At 52.0% G+C, this 12,767-nt stretch overlaps 1 protein-coding gene across 1 annotated transcript; it reads right to left on the reverse strand.

The window, feature by feature from the left end:
- Window positions 1-8,673: 8,673 nt before the first annotated feature.
- LOC105556836 lies at window positions 8,674-12,354 on the reverse strand. Its single transcript, XM_012003949.1, has one exon. It carries the CDS (start codon window positions 12,352-12,354, stop codon window positions 8,674-8,676), a length of 3,681 nt encoding a protein of 1,226 aa, XP_011859339.1.
- Between the last annotated feature and the right edge of the window lie 413 nt (window positions 12,355-12,767).

A 12,767-nucleotide genomic window follows, 5' to 3' on the forward strand; every position in this document is an offset into this window, starting at 1 on the left:
GTTAGGGATGAGGGCGGAACTAGTAAGAGTGAGCGTCCTGGTGTAAGAAAAGACAATCCCTCGTTTATTGAGTATTGGTGAGTGCCTTGCAATCAGGGCAGCGTACATGCTACGACTAACGTGTACAATGACGGGTGGCGATAGCTCGCCGTCCGGCCGCAAGAGTGGCGCTGTAGAATAGCCCGAGACTCGCGATACATAGAGCGGATTTGCTCTAACACTTCCCCTCGAGTTAAGGGTTGCGAAAAGGAAATTTCTATGACGTGCTACGCTTATGAGATGCGAATCTCTTTTAGCCCTGCTAAATTGGTACATTGAACGTGCTTAGCTTTTACGAGTCCTTTCGTCAAGAAGTCCGCTGCTTGATCCTCAGAAGGGACGTATTCTATGGTGAATACCTTGTTGTTAATCATATCGCGGACGAAATGGTGCCGTATATCGATGTGCTTGCTTCTGGCGTGGTAAGTCGGGTTCTCGGCGAGTAGTAATGAACTCTTATTATCACCGTGAATAGTGATATGTTTCAGGTCGTAGAGTTCCAGTTCCTGGATTAGTTGTCGCAGGTAGGCGGCCTCCTTAGCGCATTCCGCTAGGGCCATGTATTCGGCCTCGGTCGTGGAGAGGGCGATGGTCCTTTGCTTTTTCGAGTCCCACGACACGGGTCCTCCTCCGAGCGTGAACAGATATCCCGAGTAAGATCTTCGATCGTTGACACAGCTCCCCCAATCAGCGTCTACAAAACCGCGTATCGGTTTTGAATCGGATCTGTACACGAGGCCCAAATTAATCGTTCCTTTCAGGTATCGCAATACGCGTTTGGCGGCCTTCCAGTGGGCCGTCCCGTAGCAATTATTGAACTGTCCTAGATGGCTTACAGCGAATGCGATATCAGGACGAGTCGTCGTGGAGAGGTAAGTGAGTGCACCGACGAGTTCTCGATACGGAAGTCCTTGATCTTCTTCGGTGAATTCCAAGTCCTTTTTCAGCTTGGCTCCGACCTCGATGGGCGTAGAGACTGGGTTGCACTCGGTCATGTCAAACCTCCTGAGTAACTCTTGAATGTATCCCCGTTGACTTAGTTTCACTGTCCCTTCAGACTGGGTGAATTCGATTCCTAAGCAGTAACGAGCGGGGCCGAGGTCCTTGATTTGAAACTCAAGAGCCAGCATTTTGCTGAATCTGGCTATTAGATCGGTGCGTCGGGAAGCGACGAGTAAATCGTCGACGTAAATGGTGATCAGTACCATATCTTCCCCTGAACCGATTTTAAACAGGCATGGATCTGATTTAGTCGGGGTCGCCTCTAACTTCTTGAGGGTCTCATTTAGCTTGACGTACCAGCTCCTTCCTGCTTGCTTAAGTCCGTACAGGGACTTTTTGAGAAGACAGACCTTGTCGCCCTTACCGTATTCGGCAAGCATCAGCTTTGCCTTCCTTCCGATTTCACTTGAGGCCTCTGACTCGATGATGCGCTTCAAAATAGTCACGAACGGCTTCGGAACTTCCATGAAGATCTCTTCCTCTAGGTTGCCATTCAGATAAGCGGAATTCACGTCGAATTGCTTGATGCACATCCTATATCGCGCTGCCAATGACGCCAGGAGACGAATGGAGCTGAGTCGCGCCACCGGCGCGAAGGTCTCGAAGAAATGGATTCCAGGTTGCTGACCAAATCCTTGTGCGACGAGACGAGCCTTTTTTCTATCGACGGTCCCGTCTGGTTTCAGTTTATTGCGTAGCGTCATTCTGCTTCCGATGATCTTGTGCCCTTCCGGGCGATCCACGAGCTTCCACGTTCCATTCTTGATGATGGACTTCATTTCTGTGGTAATGGCTTGATACCACTCTTCCGCGTCGGGGCTCGATAAAGCTTCCTTTATTGGAATCTCCGCGAAGGATGCGTATTCGACCCTTGCCGAGGAAACGTGTTCTTCAGCGAGTCGCTCCCCGCGCCCGCTTCGCAGACCTGTCCTTATAGTGGTTGGTTCCTGTGCCCTCTTCTTTCGCCTCGTGGATTCTCCCGTTTCGGCTGCTTTCTGCCCTCTAGAGTAGTCTTCGGATTCGTGGCTTTCGTCGTCGTCCGTCACGGCGGGAACGTTAGTAACGCCATCCTCGTGCTGGGGTGACCCTTGTAGCTCTACGTCATCGATTGTAGTCGGTAAATCGTCGACTTCAGGGACTGGGATCTCCACGTCGGTGAATCTGCGGCCTTCAGTCGATGTCCCGTCTTCGGGTTGTTCGAAGTTCTTTGAATTTACCCTTTCGTTTTCTAGAAACTTTACGTCGCGACTGATGAGTACCTTTTGCTTCTCCAACGACCAGATGCGGTATGCTTTGGATTCTTCTGCGTATCCGAGGAAGATCCCCTCCGAACCGCGTGATTCGAGCTTGCCTTTGCCAGGGTCTCTGTCGAGGTAGAATACGCGACAGCCGAACACCCTCAGGTACGATAGGTCCGGTGTCTTACCTGTCCAGGCCTCGTACGGAGTTCTCCCGCCTAAGCTCTTAGTGGGTAGCCGGTTTCTTATGTAATTCGCGGTGTTAATCGCTTCGCCCCAAAATGAATTCGGGAGATTAGACTCTGCTAAAAGACATCTGGCTGTGTTCAGAAGGGTACGATTTTTTCTTTCTGCCGTCCCGTTTTGTTCGGGGTTGTAGGGAACGGTCAGTCTGCGCGTGATTCCTCGCTCCTTCAAGTATGAATTAAGCTCGTGATTTACGTATTCGCGGCCATTATCGGATAGAATCGACCGCACGCATTTACCTTTTTGCTTTTCAACAAGGGCTATATATCGCTTCATTTCGAACGTTACTTCTGATTTACATTTTAAAAGACGGACTTCGCACCATCGCGTATTATCGTCTATAAACTCTACGTAGTATTTAGCGCCCCCCTTAGACGCCACACGCATGGGTCCGGCGACGTCGGTATGAATAAGCTCTAACGTCTCGGTTTTTCGGTTTGTGGTTTTCGGGAAGGGGGTTCGCGACATTTTCCCCTTTGAGCATGCGTCGCAATCAATAACAGTAGGTGATTCGCCAATGTGTATGCCTCTAATAACATTTTTACGCGCTGCATCGCAAATATCTCTCGCGTTCGCGTGACCGAGGCGCTTATGTATTAACTCGAAGGAAACTTTTCGATCCTTTACGTCGGATGTGGCTAAGGCGCTGTCTCTAGATTCGCATACGTAGTAAAGATCCCCGATCCTTTTTGCGTATAGGTCAACAATTCCTTTTTGATTGATTATTTTTGCACCGTGCATATCGAAATTAATCGCGTAACCTCGATCGGTGATCTTTGCCACTGACAACAGGTTGGTTCTTAAGTCCGGTACGTGCATGACATTCGCGAGTGAAATGTTCCTTTCGTCGCCAAGAACGTCAGTCTTAAACCTTACATTTCCTTTGCCTATAATATCGGTAGTCACATTATTAGCGAGATTTAATGTACCGCGATCCGAGTCGACTGTTTCGCAGAAACTTTTCGCGTCGTTGCACAAATGAGTTGTAGCGCCGCTGTCGAGGCACCAATCGCGCCTCTGTGCCGTACATGATTTCGCGGTCATCGCCTCACTTGCGTGTAGACATACGTCCTCGCTTACCTTAGCGGCCTGTTTATTATAACGACATTCCGATTTCTTATGTCCCGGCTTCTTACAAACGTAACATCGAGACTCGTTCTCGGTGTTTGGCTTAGCGGTCTTTTCCGATTTATTCACCGTTTTCGCCTTGCGGTCGCGTCGATTAGAACCTTTATTTACGAACATAGCATCCGACTTTTCCTCTCGCGAATTACTTTTACGCGCGTCGCTCTCTTCGATAATTTTCGTACGCAGTGCTTCGGGTTCGGGTAACGCGTCGCGGGACTCGATCGCGCAACGAAAATTCTCGAAACTACTGGGTAAACTATATAGCAGCATGACCGTGAGCAGATCGGGATTGATCTCTATGTCCATGCTCGCCAACTTATCGACCGTATCAAAAAAACCGTTTAGATGATCGCGTACTTCGCTACCTTCCGCCATTTTGTGTTGCGTCAGTCGTTTCAGAAGAGTGGCCTTCCTGGCGGGTCCCTTCGATTCGTAGATCTCTTGCAGCTTTATCCACGTAGCTCGTGACGTCGGGCAGTTCTTCACCTGCTTCAATTCGCCAGCGGAGATTGAGAGGATGATGTCCGACTTGGCCTTGAGGTCGCTCTTGGTCCATTCGGCCACGGCGGCGGCGTTCGCGTTGCTCTCCCCGGGCTCGGGCTTTATTGTAGTTCCGCTTACGTACTCCCACAAGTCTGCCTTGATTAGTAGCGCTTGCATCTGCAGCTTCCAGGTATCGTAGTTGCTTTTGCTCAGCAGCTCGATCCGTGCGTTGCCTGCGCCGTACATCTCTCCTGTTTCTTAGGTTAGTCTCTCACTTATGATTTACGATGTCTTTCTACCTCACTTTACTTTCTGTGCGCAGCTGGGCCCATAACCTGTTAGGGATGAGGGCGGAACTAGTAAGAGTGAGCGTCATGGTGTAAGAAAAGACAATCCCTCGTTTATTGAGTATTGGTGAGTGCCTTGCAATCAGGGCAGCGTACATGCTACGACTAACGTGTACAATGACGGGTGGCGATAGCTCGCCGTCCGGCCGCAAGAGTGGCGCTGTAGAGTAGGGCCCGAGACTCGCGATACATAGAGCGGATTTGCTCTAACACCTCTCGCAACGACGCCGACGTACGAAATATTACACGTCATATCATTACCAGTACATAGCCACGACAACATTTTCGCGTCGATAGAAGTAAACCATGAATGGATAGGGATAGACACCGAAAAACACACCTATGTAACACTTGAAAACTTGCACGAATGTACCAAAATAAACTCGGAATACCTGTGCGAACGAAATTATATCGTTAATAGATTATCTACAAGCGCGATCTGCGAAACAGACATGTATATATGTATAATAACAATGAACACTGTAATAAAAAATACACCCTAGCGACCGAAATTATGGATTCCAACAAAAAATTCTTGGTTATATTCCACTTCTGGAAATGTATTAATGACGCTACAGTGCAAAAACTATCCAGAATCAAAATGTACTATTGTTAACACAGGAAAGATAACGCTAAGAGAAAACTGCAAATTGATTACAGCAAGTAAAATCATCAACTCAAAAAAGGTGACGCAGACAAAAACCATAGAGACATACTTGCCAAACACCAAAATTATATCAGTAAAAGATGACGTAAAATACGAAAACGATACAAACAAAATAACGTTAGAAAAACTTACAAATCCAACCGACCTAACGTATTTAAAAGGAAATATCAACAAGATAAAAGAAGAATTGGAGAATAGCCAAGAACCCTTTTATTACCATAAGCAATTTATATACCCTATGACAACGAGCGGAGTTACCATTTTTTTTATAGCAATAATAATATCGTATATAATAATAAAGAAACTAAAAAATAAAAAAGGGAACGTGACGAAGCCCGCTGCCATAGAGGAAGATAATCAAGTGTAGGCATAGACTAAGCAAAACATGTAAACTTTATCATTAAGTGGGTATAAAAATAAAGTTCGCCCCCTCACTTTCTTTCCATTAGGGGGGAAGGGTGTCATGAGTGCGATATACCGCACATCAGACGACGACTTCGCAAGCGGCAAGGTATCAGATAACACCTGCCGCATGCGACGAAAACGAGTATCCTGAGCAAAGTACGTATCCATCGAAGCCGCGCATACAGTTGCTAACGAAACAACTGCTTACTAAACAATAAGTGGCCTGACAACAGGGCCAAGCGCGATTGATATAAAAAGGAATGGAAAGGAAGGAAGGCGGGTCAATCTAAGCTAAGTAACGATACGGTTAACTGCGGTTAACGCGAGTGAAAGAATTATACTAGTTTTGAATAAAGAAGACTTTTTATTAAAACGATTGTTGATTCGTCGACATAGAGTCGTTGTGTGAACCCGGCAAACGATCCCGAATCATACCCCGTGCCCCGACTGCGTCGGGACGCGCAACAGTGAGGATGCGGAGAATGGGTAGTCTCTCTCTCTCGGCGGAGAAATTAGAAATTAAGAAATGGCGTAGGAATAAGAGAAGGTGAGCGGAGAAGGTGGAGGAGGAAAATTGTAAACGGAGCGGTAGCCCGTATTCTGTGTACCACAGAATAAAGATACATACATACATACATACATTGAAATAAAGATTTTATAAGATATAGAATCCTTTTTGTTAATCAAATAAATTGTTCTTTTTAAAAAAGAAATCTAATTTTCTTCACTGTGAAAATTATATTGTAATAAATATTTTCTAGAATAAAAATAAAAAATTTTTTAGATTAAAATTACATATTTTTTGATACACATATCTTGTTATTAGTAAATATTCATTCTTCAATAAGAAAATAATTTTTTTCTATCGGATACATTTTTTTTAGAGAAAGAGAGTAATATTTAAAATTTATGCTAAGAAACTAAATATTTAAATTTTAATAAATAATTTCTTAGTAATCATGTGACAAATAATTTCCTTAAACAAAGTAGTTTTTGTGGATAAAAATTTTTATTTGTCAGTAAAAAAATTTTACTTTATTGAAGAAAATTATTTGTTGATGGATGATACATGAAGAGATATTATTTTTAACGAAGTAAATATATTGACTGAAATTATTTTTTTGATTAAGGTAAGTTATATTCATTTGATTTAAATTAAAAAATCTAGTTCTAAGTACATATTTAATACTACGTACATTTTATTTGAAATCATTACATTTTCTACTTGTGAAACGACTCTCCGTTGAGTTGAATTAGCGAACCGGACTAGCTCGTCGGACCAGAGTTCGCGTAAGAGTCAGGGTACGATATTAAGTACGAAAATCTGACGGACAAGCGGATTTATTTGATCACAGAATGAATGATATTTACAGGTGCTCGGATGATCGTATTTACAATGCGTATTCACGCGGAGCCACGGCCCGCGTGGCTACGGTAACGGTGCGCGGCGCGACTCTCGGCGGCGTGATTTCGGGCCGTTTAAAGGGCCGGTCGGTACGCGGCGCGTGTACGGGCCGTAGCGGCGGTGGCCCGGCGCGGATGTATCGCCCCACCCCGTTCGCGGTGAGATTCCGTGGGTGGTAATTCGGATATATAGGTACGGTCGAGTCCGGATGCCGGTAACAACCGGCGGGGGCGAGTCACCTCCTCACCTCCGTCTCAATCCGGGCACGCCGAGGTGCACAGGATCCGGGGCACCGGTAGACAGCGGGAACACCCGCTGGGGGTAACTCCTCACCTCGCTGTATCTACCGGGCTCGGTATAAGGATTGCTCGGTCTGCGGTCTTTTGAGCGAAGCCGAGAACACTCGGCAGAGGCGAGTTGCTCCTCACCTCGGTTTCGTCTCTTATCGAGAGCAGGCTTTGCGGATCGGGATTCGTGAGCGGGCTTCGTACTGGTATAGACTAGGCTAGCGGCGGAATCTGCCTTTTTGGCTTCGGATCCCGTCTTTTATACCCGTCTACCCCCAATTGTTATTACATTTTAACAATCTTCGGCTGGTAGGGGGTAGAAGGGTCGGGGTAGCGCGTTCGTGCGCTTGCGCGGCCGGGAGACAGCGCGACACGCGTGTCTCGCCGGCTCGGGCGCGCTCGGCTGTTCCCGCGGGCGATCGGTTCGCCGCGCGAGCGCGTTGTATAATGAACTTAGGCGGTGAGCGCCGTGCGCTCACCCTTCGCCCGGGGTTTGGCGGCATCCGGCTTTCGCCGGGAACGATGCGTTTTCGGGGTGCATCGTTACACTTTCAAATAATGATTTTATGATGTAGAATACTATATACTTATTAAACAAAATAAATTATGTTTTTAAAATAAGAAACCTAATTTTCTTCTCTATACAAATAAATAATAAAATTACATCTTACAATTAGTAAATATTTCCAATAATTAAAATAAAAAAATGTTTTGTAAAAAATTTTATATTCTCTGTATTTATATCTTGTTTCACCCTTGCCGATCAGGTCAGATCAGGCAGCGGGGTCCACGAAAAGAAAGACCGGTCATTAATAGGAGCGGGAGAGCCGGAGGGCGCCGGGCGGAAGGAACTCGCGACGGCCACACAAAAGAGCGACGAGCACAGTTTAAAGGATCACTCCGATGGTCTATTGCACTGTTCTTTATTGCACGTTTACAGGTGCAATCGGCTATCCGAGTCGGATACGCGCGACTGCGAGATCGAACACTCGTGCGCGGGAACGCGAGACTTCCGAGAATACTGACGAGAATTCCGAGAGCAGCGATAAGTAAGCTTATTTCGTCGTTCCGCGTAGACTGCGAGGATTTCGCCGAATCATGCTGCCGCCCGGCCTCGTCGCACCCCCGTACCTCACGCCCCCGGCCACTAGGCTACTCGGTCCACGGGCACGGGGGATGGGGCGGGAAGAACGCGAGCCGGGCGACATCATGCTCACAATATTTATGGGCAAGTATGATACCCGGGAAGGCGATAGAAAGCGCTGAGAACAATCCACCGAGCGATCGGCAGAAAGCGCCGAGAACGTTCCACCGAGGTCGGAACATACCGCCCGCCTCGTCCTTGCGACGAAACAGACGGATATGCAATGATGGACCGCCCGCCGTACGAAACTCGCGGGTCGGCCCGAGAACGATCAGGTATCAGTTAGCCCCGTTGGGCTCCGTCGTTGACCGGTAACGGTACAAGCTTCGCGATCGGCCGTCTCAGCACCGAGTTCGCGGTCTTAATGGTGGCCACCCTGACGAGCCCATCGGAACCCGGGTGGGTGTCGACGCGAGCGAGCGCCCACTTCGTCGGAGGCTGCAACTCGTGCTTGAGCAGGACCAAGTCGCCTACGGCTATATTGGGCGCCTGTCTCCTCCAACGCTTCAGCTGCTGCAGATGATGGATGTACTCATTTGACCATCTGCGCCAGAACTGGTCCCGCATGGCAGACGTCAGCGTCCAGCGCGTCGCTAGTTCGCCATGATTTTGTTCGGCGTGCGGAGGCTCCGGTATAGCCGCCAACGGTTCCCCGACCAGAAGGTGCCCCGGTGTAAGGGCTACAAGGTCCGAAGGGTCGTTGCTGAGCGCATATAGCGGCCAGGAGTTGAGACAGGCCTCAATCTGGGCCAACAAGGTGGCCATCTCCTCGAAGGTGAGGCAGGTATCCCCAACGATGCGTCGCAGATAGTATTTCACGGCCTTGACGCCGGCCTCCCAAAGGCCTCCGAAGTGAGGAGCGCCAGGCGGTATGAAGGCCCAGTCCATACCGTCGTTGGCGAAGCTCGATGCACACTCCTTGTAGAACTCGGATGCTGCGCGGAACATGCCTCTGAGTTCCCTGTCGGCGCCTCGGAAATTCGTCCCGTTGTCGTTCAGGAGGCGCCGGCAGTGACCTCGACGGGAGATGAACCTTCTGAAGGTGGCTAAAAATGAGGCGGAGGAGAGATCAGAGACCGCTTCCAAGTGAAGCGCCTTGGACGACAGACACACAAATAGACATATATAGCCCTTAATGGCCTTGTGGCCGCGTCCTTTAGAGGTTCGGAGGGGCACAGGGCCGGTGTAATCCACTCCAGCAGTGGAGAAGGGGCGGCCGGGTCGCGCACGCTCCGCCGGCAATTGGCCCATCTGCTGCTCTGCGGTGGCACCTCGGAATCGAGTACAGCGCAGGCAGGCGTGAATGACCGACCGGACCAGCGAATTTGCTCGCAGGATCCAATAACGCCTCAGAAGCAGACTACGGGTCAGCTGCGGTCCTCCGTGCAGCGAATTGGCGTGAGCCTCTCGCACTAGGAGGAGCGAGAGATAGTTCTCCTTCGCGAGGATGAGCGGGTGCTTCTCGGCGAACGGAAGGAGCGCCTCCTGCAGGCGTCCCCCCACTCGCAGCAGGCCGTCCCGGTCCAGGATAGGGCGGAGAGGTAGCAGGGGTGACCGCACCGGACACCGCTGCTCGCTTCGGAGGCGGGCCATCTCCTCGGAGAAGTCCTCGGCCTGAGCGATCCGCACCCACCGGTTGCGAGCCGAGGTCAGCTCGGCTGCCGTCAGGAAGCCCGTCCGCCTTCCTTGAGGGTGTTGTGCGTTGTAGAGGAACCTGAGGCTGATTGCCGACACTCGCAGCAGTCGGTCAAGACTGGAGTAACGGCGTAGTACGTCGTTCGGCTCCTCTGGCCTCGCAATGAGGGTCGCCCTTGGCCGGAGTTCCTCCTCCCTGACACCATGATCGGGCTGGCACGGCTCGGTGACCGCGTAGTCCGGCTCGGAGAGCCAAGGCGGTCCAGACCACCAGTTGTGGAGGTCCGCCAAGGTCGCAGGAGATATGCCTCGTGTGGCCGCGTCGGCCTGATTGTCCCTGGTCGGCACGTACCTCCATCGCGCAGTAGGCACGAGATCCTGCACCTCCGCCACTCGATGCGCGACAAAGGGCTTCCAGCGCGCTGGATGGGACCGGATCCACGCTAGCGCAACGGTGGCATCCGTCCACGCAAAGGCTGGGACATGTTCAAGACCCAGTGCCCGGGCGGTGCTGCGCATGAGTCGAGCGAGGAGGACTGCGCCGCAGAGCTCCAGACGAGGGATCGAAGACCGCTTGACCGGAGCCACTCTGGTTTTGGCGATCAGGAGCCTGACCGTCATGCCACCGGGGGCAGTCGTACACCGCAGGTAAACCGCAGCGGCATAGGCACGGCTGGATGCGTCGGCAAAACCGTGAAGCTCGACCTCGCCCCCTGGCCCAGGAAAGTCCACGTAGCGTGGTATGCGCAGCCGGTTCAGCTGGGGCAAGGTTTCAGCGAACGTTGTCCAAGTCGTCCTCAGGTTGTCCGGCAAAGGCTCGTCCCAAGGCAGCCCGGCCATCCACAAGTCCTGGATAAGGATCTTCCCGTACACCAGGACCGGAGCGGCCCAACCGAGGGGGTCGAAGAAGCGGGCCACCTCTGAGAGCACTGTTCTCTTGGTGCAGGTTCTCTTGGTGCAGGTTCGCGCTGTCGAGACGGGAGCCAAGCGTAGAGCGAAGCTGTCCTCACGAGGGCTCCACAGGACCCCCAGCGTGCAAACCCCCTCGCGGTCGCAAAACAACTTGTCGTTGTCCGCTACAGGGCCCAGCTCTGGCGCGTTGGACGCCCATTTACTAAGCTCGAATCCACCGGCGGCGAGGATCGCCTCGGTCTGCCGCTTGGACTCCACTGCTTCCGCGAGTGTGTGACCGCCTGCGAGGATATCATCCACGTACCAGTGGGACCTAATGGCGTCCGCCCCGCGGGGGTAATAGGGCCCCTCGTCCTCGGCCAGCTGCAGGAGAGTCCGTAGCGCCAAGTAAGGCGCCGCCGCGGTGCCATAGACGACCGTCAGCAGGCGGAAATCCTGCACCTCCTGGGCGGGGTCCGGTCGCCACAGGATTCGCTGCAGGTCGGTGTCCTCTGGGTGCACTAAAATTTGACGGAACATCTTTACGATGTCCGCCGTGAAAACGTGCCTAAAGAGGCGCCACCGCGACAAGATCGCCCAGAGCTCAGACTGCAGCTTCGGACCTGGAAGGAGCAGATCGTTAAGCGCGTAACCGGATGAGGTGCGGTGGGACGCGTTGAAAACAACGTGAATTTTGCTGTTCACGTCCGATTTTTTGAAAACCGCGTGATGCGGCAGGTAATGGGTCCCGGCTTGGTGGACCTCCGTCGCCGGAACAACGACCATGTGGCCGAGCTTTTGATACTCGTCCATGAAGGTCGCGTACTGCTCCCGTAAGGTGGGGTTGCGTGACAGCCGACGCTCCAGGCTGGTGAGTAGACTCAGCGCGTCCCAGCGATTGTCGTTCAGACGAACGTCGGAGCTGTCACACCTGGGCAGCCACACGGTGTACCGGCCTCGCAAGTTGCGACTATGAGTGGTCGCGAACTGAGACTCGCAGCAGAGGTCTTCAGGAGACGCAGCGGGTTTCGTTGGCAGTTCCTCAAGCTGCCAGAAGCGCTGGAGGGCGTGGTCCACCTCAGTCCCAGAGGCGGAGAGGTGGAGGACGGAAACGCCTGAGCGATCCTGTGTCGCTGCTGGAGCAGATACTCGTCCCATTAGTACCCAGCCCAGGGCGGTAGCCTGAGCCGAAGGAGATCCCTCGGGCCCCCGTTTGAGTCCCTCTCGAAGAAGAGCGCTGAAGATGTCCACCCCCAGGATGGCGTCCACCGGGGCAGGTTGGTCGTACTCTGGGTCGGCGAGCGTCAGGCCCACAAGGTGGGGCCACGCGTGCGGTTGCACTTTACGTGCTGGAAGGAGAGAGGTGAGCCGAGGCAGCACCAACGCGAATGGCACATGCAGGCGCACGCCGCGGTCCCGCGATGACCCGATTGTCATGGCAACCGCGTGAGTGGCAACGCCTGAGGTAGTTCCTTGTACGCCGGACACAGAAACATGCACGCGCCTCCGGTTCAGGCCGAGACGCTGTGCGACCCGCTCTGTCACAAAAGAGGCGTCCGACCCCGAGTCCAAGAGAGCCCGCACAGTGACCGCGCCACCCTCAGGGGTTGGGTTGAACAAACCAATCGGGCTGTCGACAGCAGGATCCGGGTCCCCGAAGAGCTCGTGAGCGCCGCCACGTTGAATCACTCTCCATCTGCACAGGATCTGCTCCACCAGAGCATGATGGAGAGGGGATTCACGTTGGCGATACTGTCCGAGCCTCACCGCCCCCCAGAAGGCAGTCCATACTGGGCTGTCGGGCGGGCGGAAAGCTCGGTGGCAATTCGATGGCGGTCGGAGCCGGGGGG

This window comes from Vollenhovia emeryi, unplaced genomic scaffold (assembly GCF_000949405.1).
Source record: "Vollenhovia emeryi isolate VEMERY1.0 unplaced genomic scaffold, V.emery_V1.0 DF939753.1, whole genome shotgun sequence".
NCBI classification, from domain to species: domain Eukaryota; kingdom Metazoa; phylum Arthropoda; class Insecta; order Hymenoptera; family Formicidae; genus Vollenhovia; species Vollenhovia emeryi.

What these genes read in the sequence shown, in the direction of transcription:
- LOC105556836 (XM_012003949.1), bottom strand. Translation starts at nt 12,354, where the DNA reads ATGACAATCGGGTCATCGCGGGACCGCGGCGTGCGCCTGCATGTGCCA.